Raw genomic sequence first — 22521 nt, 5'->3', positions numbered from 1 at the left:
GGTTTGCATTCCCAGTTCTTTTCCTGCTTTATCAGCTAATCGTCAAAACATCTCACATCACCAAAACCGATGACGTCACAAGTGGTAAAGCTCGCGCACCTCTATTTGGGTTACTTTTCTTACTCTGCTGGGCTTTGTACCTGGCAAAGATCAGTCGATGTAATTACAACGTCAGTTGAACGCTATTTTTCGGTGTACTTGATACTTCTTCACCACAGGCTTCAAACCATAAAATGGAAATGGTAAGAAACGTTTACACAAAGGCATCTTGAAGAATTGGCAATACAATCTTCCCAAAGCTAGGTTTGCTATTAAGTCCACAAAGAACTGTGGTATCCATGTGTTACGAAAAAATAAGAAAATTGTCAGTTGTTTTTGGTGGTAATCGCCGGCAAGGCCAGGTATATGGGTTGCATTACTCTAACATTCTTAAACAAAAGAAGATAATTTATTACCAAAAACAAAACTGCCTTATCCGGTCTATGAAATTTGTCAAATTTATATCATCAAAGAGAAACAAATTAATGTTGTATTTTTACACAAACTTTGAAAGGCATTCCACATGATTTAGCAGTGAGACACAAAAACACTAATTTGTCTTTACAGTTAAAGAATGCTGCTAATTAGTATCAAATGGTCCCTAAATGTTTCTTGTAAATTGAAACAAATACGATAGGCCTCTTTCAAAGGAAACATAAATCCAGTACAAATGAATTAGTTCAAATCTTGACTCGGGAATAATTCTGCGTCAAATGGCTCCAATCCTGGGGTGGAGAACGTCAAGCCACGAAGACAGGAGGAGGGTTTTCGCTTGAAGGATGCAGCTGCTTTACCTACAAAAGATGACAAAAACAAAATTAGATAAAGCTTTAGCTTTTTTACCTGAAACTTAACATACTCAACCTAAAAGCTGAATATTCAATTTGGCTACAAAAATTCTTAAAAGGAATCCTCCGAAATTGTACCACGGTAAATATCTTGTTGCAGGACAATCACAAACGCCTTGTTAAATTTATACGAAAGAAAACTATAAAATTAGTGAAAAACATATGGTGGTTACTATTTGCACTTTGTTCGCTAAGGAGATTTAAAAAAAAGTAATCTCGCTTGTTTAATTAAAGGTGAATTTTATAAGAAAAAACACTTAAAAATGGCATTTACGTCATTTGTCATCAATGAAGAGGTTACGATTTAATAAAGACCCAATAGCATTTTATGTTCAAAAGCTTTGCTCTTTATAAAATTAAGGAGTCCATCTTAAAGAGGTGCCTGTTAACAAACCGGAGTAGACTGTTATGGACGCTACAACTGTAGAACAATCATAAACGTTATTCAATTTAGACTTACCCAAGGGAACTAGCAACACTGAACTGTTGAGGACCACGAAAAGAACGTTTACCAACAAGGTGTCGTTTTTGCTGTGATCGTAAGTGACATCACATGTGGTGTACATTGCTCCAAGGCACACGTCAAAGAAGATGACCCACAGTACAAAGGTTTGGAGTCGGTCTTCAAACTTGTTTTTAATTGGGCGGAAGAAGGTGTGGGCCACTCCAAACGCACTTACGGTGAAGACAGTGAGGCCAATCTGTGAAAGACTCTCAGAATCAAAGATAGAGATTAAAGAGATTAATATCAGTTTACGATACATCTCTGTTATCTCCCAAAACCAAAACTTGTTCTTATAGTTTTCAAAAAAGACTTTCAATCCAAACGCAAATTCATCTTCATTCCATGCATTGTGGTATTTATAAACGAGAAGCAGTACCAATAGAGGAAATCCCACAGGATACAAAGCAAACACTGCGGCAATGGGCCAGTACAACTTGTGTCGGGCAGTGAAACATTCGATGGAGTAATCGGCTTTCAGGAGGGAGATGCATTGGCTCTGGTCATTTGTGAAGCATTGTGTGGCGCACGCGCCTGGAAGAGGTAGAATTTGGATAATAGCTGTACTTGTTACTTGATATGAAGTCAGTAGAAACAAAAATAGGTGTCGGTAGCAGGATTTCTTTAAACTGGACACTGCTCTTAGTTTTTCACTGCAAGACCAATCTAGCTTTGTTGTGATGTAGCACCTTTTAAGGAAAAAGTATATAAAAACAAGAAACAACACTGAGACATTTACTGAAAGAACAAGCACAAATTTTAAGATCTGATCTAGTCGCAATTGTGAATGAATGCAGGTCAGTAGAGTAAACTGAAAAATATTTCCCTCAAACAATTTTAAATAATATTCCATTGAAATCAATGCTACTGGCCACTGAATCCTCACCAATGCCGAGAAAATACCAACAATAACTTGAAAAAAGCCAGTAACAATTTTGAAATATGACATGATGACATCCCCGACGGTGCGATCATCCTTTGTTATCTTTGAGTCGCCCCACAGAACCATTAGAGACACTACAACAAAGATTGCAAGCACTACAACGAACGAAGTTATGGTAACAGGTAGCCTTGGACATTTAAGGCAAGTGTTAAATCGTAAGTAATAATCATTCGCACAAGTAGCACACAAGCTTCCTTCATATCCTTCGTGACAGTCTGAGTCAATTCCACCCTTGCAGGAGCCGGCATAAGGACATATTACTGGTTTTGGTAGTGATGTGGGAAATATGGAGAACGTTTTGTTGTAATAAGGCCCAAAACAGTGAATGTTGTCAACAAATTTCTTATAAAACTCATGGCTGCTTTGATTAGTCCATTTCCAGTAATAGTTTGGCGCCAGTATCGCCGTGTCATATTTGCAGTTCATGCCGCGAGCTGGACAAGCTGAGCACGCGCCAAAACGATCCAGGCGGTAAAATCCGTGAAGGCATCTGCATGCACGATAACCAGCGGTTTCATTAGAAAGGGTACCTGTTAGTAAGACAGTGTAGTCATATTAATAGTAATGATGATGGTGATAATAATAATAATAATAATAATAATAATAATAATAATAATAATAATAATAATAATAATAATAATCTTAAAAGAAATGATTTAGAAATACATGAAACAAGAAATATTAGTGATAGGAACCGACGTTTCGGTGCATCTTGCGCCATTATCAAGGTACATAATTAATGATTGTTTAGTTTTTAAAATGCTTTTCATCAAAAATCTCAAGCCCAATTTAAACATCCAGACGGACTCCATACGTGCGAAACTTTTTGTTTAATATTTTTAATTTTTTCTCACGTTACAGCTTTTAATCAGCTATTGTTGTTTTTTAGTATTTATAGACTGCAACTAACGAACATATTTTGACTTGATAATGACGCTTAGCTAACGTCGAAACGTCGTCGTTTTTTAACAAAGTTTTTTAATCCTAAAATGATTTTAAGAAATATTTTATCGCAATTTTTTATAATTAAATGCTTTTCTAAATAAAATAGACATAACAGTATACAACAAACAGACTAATAATTGGAAACTACTTGAAGGCACCGTCTGCCAAGCTAGCACAATTGCGGACAAAACAGCTAAGAAACAGGAAAAACACGCAGAACTACGTGCAGGCATCAAACAACTTTACTGGGGACTGAGGACTCGCTCGCCAGCGCGTCCTCAGTAGCTCATAGGTTTGAGCAGCCGATGTAGAACACGGAGGGTCGTGGGTTCGAATCCCATGTGGGGCTCAAATTTTTTCTGTGTCCTCTTGTGGTCGATTCTTTACATCTCCCTTTATTTCCTTTATAATAATAATAATAATAATAATAATAATAATAATAATAATAATAATAATAATAATAATAATAAAAATAAAAATTTTTTTAAAAATGAAAAAGGAATGATAACTTTATTATTTACAAGAATAAAATCTAGTAGATACAATTTGATTCCATTAAAACCTGAGTGATTTCACAGTTTGCTGTCATAAAATTGTAAAATATCAACATGTTGTATATAAAAGCTAATAATAATAATAATAATAATTATAATAATAATAATAATAATAAATTTTTTTAAATAAAAAAATATAATAATTCTTTATTAAAATATAATAATAATAATAATGATAATAATAATAATGATGATGATGATGATGATGATGATAATAATAATAATAATAATTATAATAATAATAATAATTTTTTTTAAATAAAAAATATAATAATTCTTTATTAAAATATAATAATAATAATAATGATAATAATAATAATGATGATGATGATGATGATGATGATGATGATGATGATGATAATAATAATAATATAAAATTAATTTAAATTATCTCTTTATGAAATATATTCCAAGCAACATTGATATTAACAAGTGAAAAGTAGAAAAAAATGATAATGAAGTAATAGCTACAGGCATGAGCTACCCGTGGGTGGATAATACAACCAGATGAAAGTGGAAGAAAGAGATCAGAAGTACTCTCGCTAAAATGAGAGTTTAACACAATGATGGTAACAATGGTCGTCATTGTGATGGCAATGCCGGTGACAGTGATGTTAAGTGTGACGTAGTGGCGACGGTAATGGCGAGAGCGATGATGTTGGTGCTGATTATAGGAATGGTGGCCGTGAAACTGAAGACGATGGCGGCAGAATGCTAGTGCGGCGATGATGCCCATGATGAAAGTAATGGCAACGGTGAAGGAGAGTTGGCGATTGTGTAAATGGTGGTTGCAACAATGGTGGAAGTGGGGTCGGCGGTTATAATGGCGATAGTCTTGCTGTTGGTTATAGCGATGATAGTTATGATGATGTTGGTGATGATGATAACGTCGACGACGACGACGACGATCATAATGATGGTGGTGGTGGTAGTGGTAATAGTTATAAACTTACTGATGATCGTATAAGTAGAGGTGAAGACGATGCTTACCGTATGGACAAGCCCAACAGTCAGTAGCACTTCTACCAGGATGACGGTCCACAGAGACATAAGTTCCTGGGCTACATCGCTTGCAATGAATCTGTCCCATTTGGTCCTGATAAAAGCCTCCTGAGGGTATAAAAGCGTGAAAAACAACATTTAACCCATGTATATTGGCTACCATATTGATTTATAGCATAGTGAGCGACAGTTCTTTATTTTTCTGGGTATGGATTTGAGGTATACGAAATAGGGACAATTTTTGTTTTACGTACAAGAAAGCGACATCATTTAGCTAAAATTGGTATGTGAGAGGGTAAGAGATTGGATTTTCTTGAGTAATCCCCTGGGATTCAAGGAAAATGTAATGAAGATTTGAAACACTAACGCCAAAAAAGCGCGTTGGACAGAATAAGGGAGCTCGGAGAAAGCACTTCGTTAGATGTGTGCTGTTTCACATCAAATTTGTCTCGTCTCATGTTACCTGGTGGACACGCCTCACAATAACCAAATTTGGTTCCAGTGTCATAGGAAGCGTAACTACGAAAACCAACAGAGCAAAGTCTGCAGTTTAAACTTTTGCCGGAACCAAATGAAGTCACGTTTGGACGAACGCTGCAAACAAAACCTGAATGAAGAAAGTCGCTCTTGTAGCGTACTTCGTCTTCAGAAGAAAGGATGATATAAAAAGTTGTTGAAGGAGCGCATTCACTAAACGGATAAAAGAATAAAGTCAAAATTAATTAATTTGTTTACACATGTAGGCAAAACAAAACATTAATGATCCATGTGATAATGATATAACTGGGAGAACAACAATTCTAACCACCGTGGGATGTAACTTTCTGTTACTTATTTTCGCGGAAATGAAACGGGCAAATTTCGGGAGACTCAAATTTGGCGATTTGGTAAAAGACGTACGTTGAAAGGAAGTAAATGCCGATAAAACAAACTGGTAGACTCACGATTGACACATTGGAGTTAAAGGGGGAAGTATCATGGGGATTATGGAATCTTTTGTTTTTAAAAAATGATGAAATAAGACCTTCAATCTGCTGCCAAATAATTCTAGAGTGACGAGAGGAAAGAAATCAACTCAATTCTTGAAAGGAACAGCTCGTACTCTGTTCTAGCGCATTTTGGAAACAAAAATTTGAAAACTTGAAAAACATTAACCTAACATTTTTCAAGTTTCAATCCATTCCGACCTACACTGTCTCTGGCTTGGGGCTCTAATCGACAGTTTTATTGCACTTGGGTGATAATTTATAACAAAACTAGACAATTATTTTTTGTTTCTGTTGTCAGACAAACTTTTCGGGTTTTGAAATAACATCAAATTTTCGTGATACTTCCCCTTTAAGCTTATATAGCAATATTTTCCAATAACGCTAAACAGAACCATTATGACAAAGCAAAACAGGTTGATATGTTCTTTTGCAATACAGGTATACAAGGGTGCACCACATGTCTTTGCTTGTATAACTGAATGATATGGTCAACTTTCTCATTGGAAAATCTAACCAAAGTGCAGACCGAAACAAGGAACTGAGAGAAACTGATTCAATAAGTATACAAAGGTTGATAGATATATTTTCAGTCAGTGACATAGGCACACTCGGGAAAAGAAAATGCGAGGACCCTCAACAAGAGTCGAACCTTTGACCTTCTGATTAGTAGTTCGGATCCTGTACAGTAACTATAACAATAGAGTTTATGTTTGCGGTCGTAAATGATGTTTTCGGCCCGAATCAGGCTCATTTTAGCACTGAGAAGGGCCAAAAACAAATTTACGCCCACGAACATCAACTTTATTACTATTACAATATTTTCAGAGGGCATTCAGAAAAGGAATCAAATACAGTACAATAAGCGATATTTTAATCACTGCCGTCGTCGCGTCGGCGTTTATTTTATTGTACAAAAGCTTTCCTTGTCGCATAAGAGTAAAACTTTGACAGAGCACCGCAAAATTTGTCAAAAGTATCTTTGCTTCTAAGTTTTGCAAACGAAAATAAAAGAATTTTGTAAACAGCGAAAAAATAGTCACGTGTCACGTGTTGTGCTAAACTGAACGTGTTTCGCTCGACGTGAGCTACCACAGGCATTTTTTCCACCATCGCCCACGCGTTTCTGTAACTCTTCTTCAAGACGACTGAGAATTTGCTTCTTCGTAATGTTTGTTAGACATATTTTAGCTAAAAACAATTTCTTTGCACATGGCAGCGTTTCCACTCAAACAAGCAAGAAAACAGGGCGAACAGTTAAATGGTTTCAAATTCTCATTGTCTGGCTACGTTATTTTCGTCTTTTTTATTGGGTCAGAGCAGGGGGCTAACCCGCAAAATACGCATTGTGCGATAAAAATATTATAATACTGACCTATAGGAGACTCGTGGAAGCTAGGTCAATAAACTACGTTCATGTGACAAACACCCTGCATGTTTCTAGGATTTGAATGTCAATGTGTGGTATAAGGGTACGGAATAAATAATAGATGTATTTTTCCCTCAGCTAGTGAAACTCGGAAAAAGAAAATCCGAGTTCCGTCTATCGTTTATTCACCAGGCTTAAAATATAACGTCATATTTCTTTCATGAAAAGGTTTGTGTACAATTTCAAGAATCCAGATAAAAGCGCTTGACATCTTATCCAAGGATGTGTTACAGGAGCTGCCGTAAGATGAGGACATCAATCAAGGACACCCAACAAGAGAATGTAAACGTTTTCGGGCATTTCAAAGAGATATTTGTGTACTCTAATACACCTTGATCTGTTTGGCCTCTTTTCGCTCCCTTTTTGAAGGCAGCATAAGCACCAAAACTCAAGTTTGGCAGAAAAAGGAAACACACATTACCGCGATCACCATGCAAGCTGACGTCAAAGTTGAAAGCTTAAATGATCGCTCGTACCTGAGTTTCTTGGTATCTATGAGGCTGAATGGCGTAAGAGCGCACGCCGAGAAATTAATATTAGTGGCCCGATGGACTGGGGGACTCGAACAACTCTTTCAAGAGGTCCCCGATCATGGATATTTTCAGTTACCATATTCATCGCGCGGTATGGTCAGCGGATTTGAATGAATCCGCTGGTGCACTGAGATTTCAAACCTCGTGCCCATAGAAGGTGAATGGTTTTCTTAAACAGGGTACGGGGTTGCTAGTTATGACAGCCATTCTTACACAACCGTGGGATTAAAACAAATGCTGCCTCGAGCAAAACGCTCACACAGTTTCCGAACTACCTCGCAAGCCAGCACAATAAAAGGGATCGTGGTTCCTGTCTAACAATTTTCAAAATGAATGAAAAGGAAAGGTACTACCATATTGTAGTAATCTGCACCCGAAATTGTCTTCCATGCTAAAGGAGTTCGCTAAGGAATAGTAGGTATACTTAGCAAAACTACTTCGTTCTTTCTAACATTGTAGATATACTGCGCCTATTCAAAAGGCTGAAGGTCAACGTATATATATGTATATATGTAAATTCAAAGCATTCTGCGCAATAGCTAATTAACAAGGGATACTTACATAACTGAAGAGTATTTCCCAAGTGGAAATCGACGAAGATTCTTACACGCTATAGACCTGAAAGGAGTCAAATTATTATTTTACATTGGAGAATGGTCAGGGGCACCCAACGGATCGTTTCGGTAAATTATCTGTTCGGAAGGCTCTTAATCCCCTACAATTTTCTGAAGGGAATTTTCACTTCGAACTTTCGTGATATGGGAAATTTAAGGCCTAGTGTTTTCGGATTTGACAAAAATGTCGTTTCGGGTACCGAAAAAAGGTCAGCTAAGATTTTCGGAAAGGTAATAAGACCTAAGGTTTTCGGGAAATGGACAAAAATGCCCTAGTAATTTCGAAAAGACTCAAGTTCCCCTAGAACGAGCGAACAGATAAAAATATTAAAGCGCAGCCTAAAATGAACCTACAGAGCTTTAAAGGTACTCTAGATAGCTTAAAATAGCGTTTCAAAGGATCTGAGAGAAAACTGTCGTTGGGTGCCCCTGAATGGTGTATTATTCAGTAAATGATACTTGTACGCAAAAAAAAAGAGGAAAATCCGAGAGCTCTTATCAGGAGTCAAACCTAAGATATTCTAATTATTAGATCGGATGCTCTACCACTGAGTACTTTCATTACGCATATTGGACACATTGACATTCAAATACTAGCAGTTAGCAGTTGTCCTGTGGCTCGGTGGTAGAGCATCCCTATTAGTAATTGGATGGTCTTAGGTTGGACTCCTCATAAGAGAACTTGGATTTCTTTCTTTTTGAGGATTCCTGTGTCACTCACTGAATAATATACCATTCGCATTCATTCACCATGCTTAAAATATACATGTGTTTTCGGGTTTGTGTTTGCTGTTGTTGTTTTTCTTTGTTTGGCCTTTTCTTTCTTGCTGTTGTTATTTGCTTTCCATTTTGTTGTTTTGTTTTGTTTTGTTTTAATTTGAGTTCAGTAAGAAAAATGTGATACAACTTCAGTTAGCATAAACTATACTTAAGCAAGCTTTTAAAATTTTCGCTGCTCCTTCCTTGAATTGTTTCTTGTTTTGTTTCACAACCTTTACCTGCTTTATGCGCTTTTGAATCCTAAAAGCACTCTCGATACTTGCAGGAATCGATTTGTATTTTACAGTACATTTTATTGCTACGTAGCAAAATTAGCCCTATAACCACGAGTGTAGTAATAGATAAATACATTTGGAAAGTTATTTGATTTATGACATATTATCGTATTATATTGGTACTTACACTTTGATGTCAGGTGTCATTTCACTGAATATACCATCTGGCAGTGAGGTCAGTGGATTATCGAAAAGAGTTCTACGAGAAAGAATCAGCTATTGCACTGTTACTGCACCCTCAACAACACTGGAACTCTGAACTTCAAACTATGTCTTGCAGTTCAGAATTTGTGTGTCAATGGTAGACACCGTAAAAAAGATTAATAATCAGATCATTAAAACACCTAGTATCGTGGGACCAACGGCTGAGGGTCTTACAATGGACACTTCAGTTGCAAATGGCCTTCGTGGTTACTTCTGGACAAGGTGTGTGCATGAATAAGAATACTTTTTTTTCTCTTCCTTTTCAATTTAAAGCTTTAAAAGTCCCACTCACATTTCATTCAGTAATCAATTAATGAGATTAGTTTTTTCACAATTGTATATAAGCACATGCTAATTTTTACTTCTCATCTTGAACTTGAAAATGACCGTCGGACGGTCGAAACGTCGTTCTCTTTTATCGTTAAAGTTTATAGTTAAATCCATTTCGAAAAATTTGTTGATTCGTAAATTTCTTACACTCAAAATACTTACAGTGATTTAAGATAGTGAAGTCCCCTAAAGGCTTTGTCCTGAACATGCCTGATTGCATTGCTATGAAGAAACCTAAAACAGGTACAAGTGATATTCAGTTAATATCAACCTAGAAATCGGTGTCGGATTTTTATGTACTATTTTACGGTGTCCTTTCTTTGAATTAGTTTCCCTAAATTTGTTTTTGCATTATGACAAAATGTGACCGACTTGGAGATGATTAAAACAAAAATTAAGAAATTTGATAAAATCCTCACGTTGCTATGGACGTTTAAAGTGCCCCTAACACTTCAATTTGTTTTCGCTTGCTAGATTGCCATATCTTTCAAGAGCTCATTTTTCAAAAAAAATTTTGAGAAATATTGAATCCTTTGTTTTTTACGAGCGCTAGAAGTGAAGGCAGTCTTGTCGATATTTTCACCTATCGTTCTCATTAGTCCCCCACTCGGCCAAATATGGAGCTTGACGTAAGAAAAGGACATCGTGCAAAAATATCCGAAGATTCGCGGTAATGCTTCAATTGTAAACAGAGAAAATGGTCGAAAAATGTGTGGTTTTTGGATGCAGCAACTCTCGAAATGTAGAGAAAAGAATCGGCATGCATAAGAGTCCTTCTGAATCCTTCTGCTGTCCTTTTCTTACGTCACAGCTAAGAAAGTGTCAAATAACGGACGCTTCTCATTGGCTCGTTCCTAATGAGGCCACGAGACAAAAATTTGTCCAGCGGGGCTTAAAGCGCGCAAAAATTTAAAAATTTCAGTAACTTTTAGCGCTTGTAAAAAAAAAAAAAGGATTCAATATTTCTAAAAAAATTTTTCGAAAATGAGGTCTTCACAGATATGGAAATCTACCAAAAGAAAACAAATTGAAGGGTTAGGGGCACTTTAAAGTCGCGATGTTCTCGTTCACCACTGCGCTGTGAGAGGTCTGGGTCCTAACAAACAACAAATTGATGACGTCAGCCGGAGAACCGGGTTGTCTCTTCGTTGGTGATCATCTACCCACGCAAAAACTCCACGTTTCTCCTGTTTACTTATTACGAAAGAGAAATGTCATGGAGTTGTTCAAATTCTGAGTGTTCAATCAATTCAGAGGCCTTAGATTATATTCCTGACTACGACATTGAGATCAAAGATAATTGTGAGTCGAGTCGCTTGAGAGACGACTGATCGGCACTGAATGAGTGGATTCTTCTGGGTAGTTTGCACTCGTGTCAGACATCACAAAATCAAAGGCAATTCCCATCGAGTGGGGTGAAAGTTCTATTACTTTCCCCATATCTTGAGCATATACAGTGATGGTTAAGTTCCTTGTCAATGGATCCCCTGATATAAAGCGTATTTCTTTAGTACATGTATATCTGTTAGAATTTAATACGCTCATCGGAAGTCCACTGCTGTTTGTTAGCTAGCGGATGAAGGGCCGCAGTGATTGAGCTAGTTTGTATTTCTTATCTGTTTCTTTCCTTAAATTCCACTTGTATAGATCTCAGAGAAGGCTTGCCAAGACGAATAGATCACTCCTTTTAAACTAGGGCTTTCTAAATGCCATTAGTACCTTTCTTGCCGCTTATTTGTTTACATATCAACTCTTGCGTTATGGCTAGTTGCGTCGATGCAGTAGAGCTACAATCAGTTACTTTACGCAAAGTGCAATAGATGAGTCTTTTTAAAGCGTATATTCGAAACTTACCTTTATTCAAATGTACATTCGAAGCTTTAATATAATATACATTATAGACTGAAGTTCAATGAGTTCGAAAGAAACCGGCAGGAGAATTAGAATGGAACAATCCCACTTGATACCCAAGTCTCAAGATTGAAAAAAAACTTTTCTCCTTATTTGTAAACATATAAGTTGTATTTTATCCATAAAATACATCAACGAACTGACCTAAGACATTAGCGAAATGTCCGTCAGCGAAACAACTCGTATGCGAAACGGCAGGTTACCATTTCTCCGTGTCTGCAAATAGCTCGAAATTACACTTCAAAAGGTCGGCTCTTCTTGATTGGAAATTGAGATATTTGTAAAAATAACACATGCTACGACTTGCCGTAAGGTATTACGATTTTATTCTTCTTAATACCATACCAGTTTTCATTGAAAACAATTGGAAAATGATAAAATAACGAGAGCGCCTCGAGTGTAAATAATCCAAAGATCCGTTTCCTCGGCGGTCCGCATGTTGTCGAACTGAAACAAAATATTGATGTAGCGTTTGACTACGTTCATCTAAAAAACGGTAAGCCTCTAGTTCTGTGAAAACGTATTGCTCGATTGCACTTCTTTCAGCCACAATGTCTACATTGTTTCAAATTTTTAGGCAGCACTAGCTAATGTTTTGAGCCGAGTGACCAACGCACAATTGTGCGTACGATGATCGATGATGTTCGTCAAGCGATCGATAATAAACGCTTAATTTCAACTTTGAAGGTAAAAATGAGGCCCTGATCATTACTGTTCGGCCTGCGGCCCTATGCCCCACTGGGGGCTCAAAGGACTAAGGGAGGATCATTACTGTTCTCCAAGATAGCTTTCCCTAGACTTGACCAGTCTATGCAAATGTTAAAACAATTAGCAATCAAAGGGTGGTTTTCCCAGAAAACAAAATGCCAGCAATCATGACGTCGATCAATTGTTGTGAGAAAATTTTCTTCATGTTTTGATTCTTTGATTTCAAAGTTTTTTCCAAGTACGTTATTTCATTTGCTCAACTAAATTGTTGATTGTTAAAACAGCCATATCTCTTTTTTGATGGTTCTATCCAGTGGATTATTATAAGAAAAAAGTTATGCGACCTACCTTGTTGTGAATAACTTTATCCGTTGGATAGCGGCTGGATGACACTTATCATAAACTTCGAACAAACGAAATGATGCGAGTCGAGGAATTTTGTCCTGTGGATAGCGATTTATCCGCCTGATAAAAGATAACTGTTCGCTCTTTGAACAACTGGGGCCTGATTTGAAGTGCTACAAACAAAGTCCTGAGTGCTTCGTAGGTTCCCTTTGAGCTCCTTTTGTCTTCACGAAGTCCACCTATATTTTAGCGTCGTTTCTTCGCTTCAGGGCACAAATCGCCAACGAAAGGAATCGTATGAACCATTCACAGTGTATCCACGGTGTTGTTATAGTTAACTAGAACCCATCTATCCGGCATTTAACTCCGCTTTCACACTAAATTTCCTCTTCGAGTGTCAAACAATGCTTCCCCGGTTGATGTCACAGACCACAACTAGACCCATTCTCCTCAATTCACGGCCATGAACCAAAGCGGCGGCAATTTTACGAATTTTGAAAAATCACAGAAAATCGAGAAAAAGTCCTATGGCTGAAATTTCTTCGCCAAAATGATCCAAAGCAAAAGGAGTTTTATTTCAATTTAAAACAAATTTAGGGGTCAGGGGCACTTTAAGTAACACCAAAAAAATATCTGCTGAACTTTCGAGAATGGCGCTAAAATTAACTCACGTTCCATAATAAAATAGGCGAGCAACTCCTTTGCTGTACATCTTTGCGTTGAGAATGTCAAAGAAGTCATCTTGCAGTGATCAGCGCGTAATTAATTCAACTGTCTGGTGCAATAAATATTCTTCAATGTTTGCTCATTACGAAAATGACGCGGTCGCCTAGCATTTGCTGACTCTTGTACCCGGGCGTACACCATTTTTTGTGTGTTCGGTCGCTTCTTAGATTTTTGGCTACAGAAGATTTTTCTCACTTTCAAACAAATTGCGTTAGTTTTTTCTTAACTTCGGCCCGAATCATCCACAAACCAGGTTTCTGCGTTTTTCTTTCGGTCTTCTATTTGGCTAAGTTGTTGAATTTCGGGAGGTGCGAGGGTTAAATTGAGGAAATCTCTCGGCCACCATTATTTGAAACTCAACAGTAAGCTTCGTACACCATGTGAGTTACTATGTAAACTGTAATTTCTACGTAAAGCTACTTAAAATCAAGCTGAGATGCAGCTTGTGCTCGGATATGTTAATTGAAACATTTTTCAACCAGTTGTTTTGCAACAGTAATTGTGCAAGAAAAGTCGCATTTTTATTGAAAGTTGTTAAAGGTCTTCAATGCGCTCCATTTGTCTTTTTCTGTTTAAGATTCCGTTTCCAGTGTTAAAGTTTCAAGTTTCTTCATTTCCATATGTTATTTAAACACAAAGAATAGGAATTAGGAAGAAAGCAATGTGGAGGTGTGAGAACGAAAACCCCTGTGGTTAAAAAAGTGATCTGTATTTAAATTAATCTTAGTTAGCGAGCATACATGGAAATAAGCAAACATAGGTAAGTATAATAAACAAATAAGTCATGGAGAAGAAGAAAAAAAATAAAATAAAGAACTATGCAGAAAGCCAAGAAATCACTCTCACGCTTCGGATGATAGCAGATATTCTTTGAAATCCTTTCTAAAGCTTTGAAGAGATGCTGTATTCTTGATGTTTAGAAGTATTTTGTTCCAAACATCAGCAGCAGCATATCTAACACTGAATGTCCGGTACTGATTAGTACTGGGACGCGGTATAAACAAATTTTGATTCGTTCTCGAGCGTGTGTGGTAATGGTAAACGTGCCTTATATTTAAAATATAAGAATCGTATATTTCAGGAGGCAAATTAATTTGATGCTTGTAAACAAGCTCACCCAATCGTAGTTTATTGATCTGGGAAATATTTTATATACCTAATGTACTTAACAATGGTCCGCTAAGATCTCGCCAGCCTGATCGTGTTATTATTCTTAGTGCTCTTTTCTGTAATGACAATAAACAGTTGCGCTTCGTAGGATAATTACTTACCCAAGAAGCAGTGCAATAGAAAAAATGTGAATATAACAAACTCTAATATGGTGTTATGAAACTTGACACATATTAAAGAAACTGAACGTTCTGTACGGCCACTAAAGCGGTGTTATATTCTTTACGAGGAGATTCATCTGATCATAAGATCTAATAACTGTAATAGATCTAATAATGCTTTACTCCGTTTACTCACAACGATTGCAGATACGGTACTTCAGCAAAAGTATCTTTGGGAATAACCGTCAAATTGTTGTTAATCATCATCCTGTAAAAAGAAAAGGAAAAGAAAGAAAGAAAGAAAGAAAAATAATTTGGAACTAAACTAAGTCAATCAATTACTGAATTAGATAGTCTGTTTATATGAGAAATAGACAACCATTTCGTCAAGTTACACATTGGCCAGGCATGAACGTCTGAAATGATACTGACACAGACATTACCGAAGGATCGCGCCCTCAAACTAGTCAAGAAATACATGCATAACTAACTAAGATTACAAATGCTCATTCATTCGTTGTTATTTAGCATTTGTAATCTTAGTTAATTATGCATGTATTTTTTGTTCCAACATATTCAAGGTTTTTCACGTAATATATCAAACACGAGAAGGTGTGTTTCATCAGATATCCAAACACTGAGAAGTAGGTTGAAAAAACGAGGTGCGGCCGCGTTTTTTTAAACGACTTTGAGGTGTTTGGATATCTGATGAAACACACTTTCGAGTGTTTGATATGGCTTCTCAAATGATCAATAATTCTTGGAGAAATTCAAGGCCAAAGTTGGCAAAATGTTATGGTAATTAGGATCACATATCCAAACCACGGTCACGGTAGTGATTTTCTTTGTTTCCTCGTGATGAATTATTAATGAGTTTGAGAAAATATCTTCTCAAACTGATCAATAATTCATCTAAAGAAAAAAAAGAAAATCACTGCCGTGACCGTGGTTTGGATATGTGTTCCTAATTACCATAAAATTTTGCCAACTTTAGCCTTGAATTTCTCCAAGAATTATTGATCATTTGAGAAGCCATATCAAACACTCGAAAGTGTATTTCATCAGACATCCAAACACCTGGAAGTCGTTTAAAAAAACTCGGCTGCGCCTCGTTTTTTCAACCTACTTCTCAGTGTTTGGATATCTGATGAAACACGCTTTCTCGCGTTTGATTTGTTACTTCACAACTGAAGACGATGTGAGCCGCATCGAAACAAGTATTTTACGGAAATGGACAAAGTGTACTTATCTCAGAAATTAATCAGTTTTGGTCGTGTAAGTTGAGTAGCCGTAAAGCAATAATTTTATCAGTTCTATCAATATTATCCAGAAATGATGTATATTCACACAAAAATGAAACCAACTTACAAAATGCCTAGGTTCCTCAGTCCAGCGAAAGTCTGTCGGCTGATATGAGATATGTTATTGAAGTTTAAATTCCTTGGAAAGATTAAGAACCAAAAACAAAGGGAAAATGTAGCTGAGTCAATAAAGTTTTACATAGTTGTCAACATTAGGGGGCAAAGAGGGTAGCGAAAGCAAGGGTAAAAGCACGTCACGAAGACTTCGATAAATACTCTCAATTCGCTGACCTTTGCTTTTTTTGTTGCTTAAATTACCAACTTCCAGTGTTGCAAATATAGTTGGTAAGTGTTTCGCACATCCCTTGACAACGTCTGGTGACCTAATATTATTTATCAAACTCAAGTAACTTGCAAAACAAGTGTTGGATCAGGTAATCAACTCTGCAGGGTATGATACAGTTCTAAAGTGAACCCATGAGTTTCCCACTGCGCGCTAGTCCTGGGAAGGAAATGGGACTACCCACGAGGGAATAAAAAAACATTGAGCAGGAATCGAACCCACGACCTCCAGATCTGATCAAGGGTTGCTCTGCCAAATGAGCAACTAGTCCAGCCGGGAGCAAGTCGTGGGTGCTAATGGCGGTAACTGAACCAATGTCAATGAGAAGGGCACAAATGGCTGTTATGCTGCTACCACAAATTAATGACACAAATGGCGATCAGAAATTCACTCTCAGCTACAGTGTATTATACAGTTACTCTCACTTAGTTGGAATTACTTTTATTTTAATTTTCCCATGATTTTCTAAAACTCCTGTTTTCAGTACTTGTTTCAACTTTACCATCGTGCTCCAGGTAAAAAGGCTCCTAAAAGTAGTGTTATTTCTCTGGCTATTTTTATTTTCACTTACAAAAGAAATGGATACTGGCATCCAAGAAACATGTTCTCTGGTATGGACTCTATTCTGTTGAAGGATAAATCACTGCGAAACAATGAGAAACTAGGTTAACAGTCAATCAAATAAGCAATAGTGAATTTAAAGAAGCCAACGTATGGCCAAAACTTTATTAAAAAAAACCAAACAAACAAGCGGATGCCTTTTTAAGGACATATATAAATCCTTATTTGGCTATAAGAATGTGCGTTGACTGCACAGTTAATTCCAAGCGTGGCCATCTCTTACGGGCATTTGTCATTTTCTCTTCGGAGACCTGGAATTTGGACATCTGACTTGTTTTTGCAGAATTAACACAACAACAACAACAACAAAGAAACACAGTGTCTAGAGCGTTCAACGACTATTTTTCAAGGAAAAGATTGTTAAGAGCAATTCTCCAGGAAAGTGAAGCAAAGTTGGAAATGAAAATTTTTAACCCCCCTTCATTTTTTGTGTGGAGGTAGGTTACCTGGAGGGATGAACAAAAACAGCCATATTTGGAGTGGCAGGTGCGTCGTTGCCATGGAAACCGTACTTGATCAGGTCGGCCTGAGGTCTATGTTTTGAACGAAAAATTCACTCTCAAATAGTAAAAATAAACGAGTCTGGTTCTCGAATACATGTGAACCAATTCAAATGAAATTCATACAGATGGTAGAGCCACTCTCCCAGTTTATAAAATTTGCTGTTAGAGTATTTTGTGTTCTATAATCAAGAAGACAATGTTCGTATTACTATGTTGCCCTTCAGCCATTTTGACAAGAAGGAAAAACAAGCACAACCATATTCGTTATTTCTCCGAAAGTACTCTTTCCACATAAACCAAATTAGCAGCAGGGCTTACATAGATATTGAAGTTTATAAATATTATAAAATCTATTTGGGGAAAATTATATTCTGGCCATGGGTGTTGAAGACATCCGAGGCAAGTTGCCAAAAAATTGCAAAATTGGAAATGTTGAGGTCTCCAGTATTTGGTTCAAACAGGCTTTAGATAGAGAATATCAGCTTCAGAGGTTTTTTCATTCATCTTATCTGTTATCTACATTTGATTGATTAGGTTTGGCCAACGAATTTGATTAAAAAAAATTAAAACAAAGCCCACCTTGCAACTTTTGGGAATTTCTTCAGGATGCTTTTGTCGTATAGGATTGGTCTCTCCTCAGTTCGCTCGCTCCATTTTCTTAACCAAATCTTGCACAGACTCTAGCGGAAAGGACAAATCTAACTGCCTAGCCTCGCCGAACATCTACTTTTAGACCAAAGATGATGATGCATTAACCCGAATAAACAACAGTCGAACAGGTCAAACACAGTCGTGTGTCGAGTATCGAAATAATTCATCAATACAATCCATCCAGGAAGTTAAGTAGATGCATCAAGATCACAGCTGAGCAAATGCATGTCTGCGACGATTCTGAATAAAGTATTTGGCTAAATCGAGCCGTACATTCCGTGGTGCATGGTTGAGAAGCGAAGAAATCGTTGTTTACGACCTGTTTACGACCAAACGTATGTAGACCGGAAATGCGAGTAGCAAAACTGCTGACCGGATGTAGTTTAGAATGCGATATACGCGCTCTTTGTTTGTTTGTTTGTTTTTGGAGCTTCGGCTAATTGTTGCAATGGCATTATCTCTTTTTTAGATATTTTTGGTACAATATATCATTGATAGGGGGATAAAAGGACGACTTTTGATCCGCTTTTATGACTGTTTTACAGTGGTGAATAAGGAGGACAAAATAAAAGCGCTTCACTGATCGTTTTACGCAACCACATAAGCCACCCATGTTTCCTGGGTTTGTTTGTTTGTTTTTTTTTTTTTTAATTCATTGCTTATTGGATGTTAAGGATCGCCTGCATGTAAGATACGTCGCTGATCTGGGGCATTAGCGTACACATTAGAAGTTACGAAGTTGAAATTTTTGACCCACCTCTTCTCCAGAAATAAATAAGTCCTCTCCAAGCCGATAAATTTTCACATTCAGTACCTAATACCTGCCCAAATTTTGGCATTGTTTCTGTTTATTTATTTATTTATTTATTTATTTATTTGTTTATTTATTTATTTATTTATTTTTTTCTGTTGTTTTTTTTTTGGTGAAGGGAGGGGTGACCGGACGTAAATTTGTCCCGTCGATCAAAAACACCGTGAGGGAAATTTGCATATCGTCGTGCGAAGGAAAATATCCTGGTCGGGACAATGGAAAGTTGGTCTCTTTCAAATCCCAAAAGGGAAGTTTCAGTTTCTGAGTGCAGTGGAAACAATATAAAACTCAGTCAATTTCAAAGGGATATTTCCAGGCACGTGTAAGCCTACGGACTTAGTATAAACCGTGATGAAATCAGCGACGAAATGGATCTTATTCTTTGCCGTGCAGGTAAATAAATGTAACATTTCACGCGCGAATTTTTCATTCTCTTGTCACGAATAGTTTATCATAACTGAATTTGTAATTGCATTTTCACAGTCTAAAGAGCAATCTTTTCTCTTCCGGCCTATGCGTTCACTTTATTTACCATTCTTGGCTTGTCGACTATCACAATATCTGACTCTATTTTAGCCAAAGACGTTACTTTGGATTGTTCAAAGGCATGCATTTGCTTTGTACATCGATCTCGACACATTTAGTTTACTTCCTGGCTGAATAATATTGATGAATTTAGGTGCTCGACGGCAGAAGTCGCAAGCATTGCGACCATGTTTTGGACTTTGTCCACTATTCTTTGTCAAGTGTATGCGGGCTACTTGTATCATCATCCCTGGTCTGAAACACAGCAACACAGCAAACTGGATATTCGATGAGAGTAACTGTTAGTCTGCGCTAGATTTGGTCAAAAAGACGGAACGTGCGTGGAGAGAACCACGCGACGAAAGCATCCTGAAGAAATTCCCAACCCCTTAAGGTAGGTTTTGTATCAATTTATATTTCATCAAATTTGTTGGCCAAAACCTTATTTACTAAATGTAGGTAGCAGACAAGATGATAAAAGATACTTTTGAAGCTGATTTTGTCTCTCTAAAGCCTGTTTGAGCTAAATACTAGAGCTCTCAAAATTACCAATTTTGCAATTTTTTGCAATTTGTCCCAGGTGTTTTCAGCACCCATGGCCAGAGTATAGTTTTCCCCAAATTGATTTTCTGATAGTTAGAAACGTCAATATCTATGTAATCTCTGCTGCTAATTTGGTTTATGTGGAAAGAGTACTTTCGGAGGAATAACGAATATCGTTGTGCTTGTTTTTCCTGCTTGTCTAAGTGGCTGACAGGGAACATAGTAGGACGAGCATTTTCTTCTTGTTTATAAAACCCAAATTATTGTAACGGCGAATTTTATAAACTGGGAGAGTGGTTCTAACATCTGTGTGAATTTCATTTGAATTGGTTCACATGCACCCGAGAACCAGACTCGTTTACTTTTACTTTTTGAGAGTGGAACTTTTGCTCAAAACATGGTCCCGAGGCCGACGTCATATAGTGCGGTTACCATGGCAACGATACATCTGCCGATCCAAATATGGTTGTTTTGGTATATCCCCCAAGGTAACCTACCTACACACAAAAATTGAAGAGGGGTTAAAATTTTTCATTTCCAACTTTGCTTCACTTTCCTGGAGAATTGCTCTTAAATGCTAAGTTGTCAAGGATAACCTACTCACGAACAACCAAACCAAGTGAAAAATCAAATTCGTGCTCTATGAATAACCTCGCCGGATAAACTCATTTATTTGAACTACCCAGGGGCCAACACGAAGTGGTGGCCTTGAAGTCTAAGAAGAGGAAAATATTAATCATCATGTGTTTATGCTCTCAGAAGAACGCCTTGAATCTTGTACTTTCAGGTTGCTTTGCAATCGTTACTTCTTAAGGGCCATGAATAGTCAATTTTACATTTGTTTACTTAGTGACCTGGTCTTTGAAAAGAAGCCAGGCTGGAGTTGACTTTTATACAAACCTCCCTACTTTAATTATGCAAATCGTGTTGTGCTTATGCTAACCAGTTTTCATTTACTTATGAAAAAGCTTAAAGCACTGTGTCTTGCATCAAGACAAAGTCAAGTTCAGCCTCGCTTCCACTCAAAGGCCATGTTTCTACGCACACAACTGTAAAATAGACTTTTGGCTACTTTGTTTAACTTACAGATTTGCTAACACCTTGATTTTCCGGAACAAATGGCTTGGTAGATGGGCGATGATGTTATAAGCCAGTGACCTAAAGAAGTTATCGCGAATCACAAAAGAAAGTTATTCGTAAAATTTAATCATTAACATCATCATTATCATCATCATCATCATCATCATCATCATCGTCTATCCGGTGGAAACCACCAAGAACTGGTCATCTTTTGTTGTAAAACTGATGTAAAGAAAACATTCGCCTGTATCATAAAACAACTCCTTTTGATGGTCACCAGAAAAAAAGCATTTGCAATTCAATGGTAAACAATGCGCCAGCGCAACGTGATACCAAGATACTAAATAAATAAATAAATAAATAAATAAATAAATAAGTAAAGCGTTTTTCTTAAACGAGGGTGACACTTGAAAATCTGTTATGACTAACAAACTTGCCGCCCTCAGATTCCCTATCGGACTAGAATTTAAAATTTTGGCTTTTGAGGGGAGGACAAAACCGGAATACCCGTAGAAAAACGTCTCGGCAGGGACGTGGAATTCGACTGCTGAGGTGAAATGTGAAATTCTTTTATGAAAAAGAGCTTTTTCATATGGTGGTTTTTATTTAAAGCTTTTGTACATTGCTTCAAATTCCAAAAAAGCGTATGATTGGTTGTAGGACATTATCTGACAGTAAGAGCTGAGTGTACTTACAGATCCCCAAAATGTATCACTCTAGACTCCCCGAGACGGGATATGTTGGTTATACGATTTCTGCTCAGATCACTGTCCAAAAAGAAAAAGAAAAAAGAAGAAGCTAAATTGGGGCTAGTGAAGGGAACATACATAATATGTGCAACAAAATGTTTAAAAAATGGAAATGCCTACCTTATAGTTTCAGTTCACTTACCTACCTCCACCGAGGCTAACTTATGGAAACTACACTCAAATAACTGTGTTGGGCTAGGTAGGAGACTGGGAACTACGCTCACACAGTAAACTTAAAACAAAGAACGATCCCGGAACAATTCTGGACCCCAAGCAAACAATAAGTTCCCTTTCTACCGAGAAGCTCCTTTGAAAACCACAGTTGCCCAAGTTTATAACAGTTTACCACGTCACAGACATGTAAGATGATCATTTTTGGCCGAGCGCGCCAAGTCCGATCTTCATAGGAGAAAACAATTGGTATAAATTAAAGGAAAATAATTTGCAGT

The 22521-nt window shown here is 37.2% G+C and overlaps 1 protein-coding gene across 1 annotated transcript in view; it reads right to left on the bottom strand.

Moving 5' to 3' along the window:
• Positions 1 to 408: 408 nt before the first annotated feature.
• LOC146451870 (uncharacterized) overlaps positions 409 to 22521 on the bottom strand; it is a 51973-nt gene continuing 29860 nt past the window's right edge. Inside the window, exons 2-8 of the mRNA XM_085098556.1 lie at positions 10147 to 10218; positions 9578 to 9649; positions 8343 to 8399; positions 5297 to 5523; positions 4822 to 4941; positions 1348 to 2862; positions 409 to 833 (exon numbers count right to left, since the gene is read on the bottom strand). Of these exons, the coding sequence (XP_084954682.1) occupies positions 715 to 833; positions 1348 to 2862; positions 4822 to 4941; positions 5297 to 5523; positions 8343 to 8399; positions 9578 to 9597 (2058 nt within the window). The 5' untranslated portion in view covers positions 9598 to 9649; positions 10147 to 10218 and the 3' untranslated portion in view covers positions 409 to 714. The remainder of the gene's footprint in view (positions 834 to 1347; positions 2863 to 4821; positions 4942 to 5296; positions 5524 to 8342; positions 8400 to 9577; positions 9650 to 10146; positions 10219 to 22521) is intronic.

This window comes from Pavona decussata, unplaced genomic scaffold (genome assembly GCF_977016875.1).
Source record: "Pavona decussata unplaced genomic scaffold, jaPavDecu1.1 SCAFFOLD_383, whole genome shotgun sequence".
NCBI classification, from domain to species: domain Eukaryota; kingdom Metazoa; phylum Cnidaria; class Anthozoa; order Scleractinia; family Agariciidae; genus Pavona; species Pavona decussata.
Note: the sequence above shows the minus strand (reverse complement) of the source record. Positions and strands in the feature narration are given on the sequence as shown.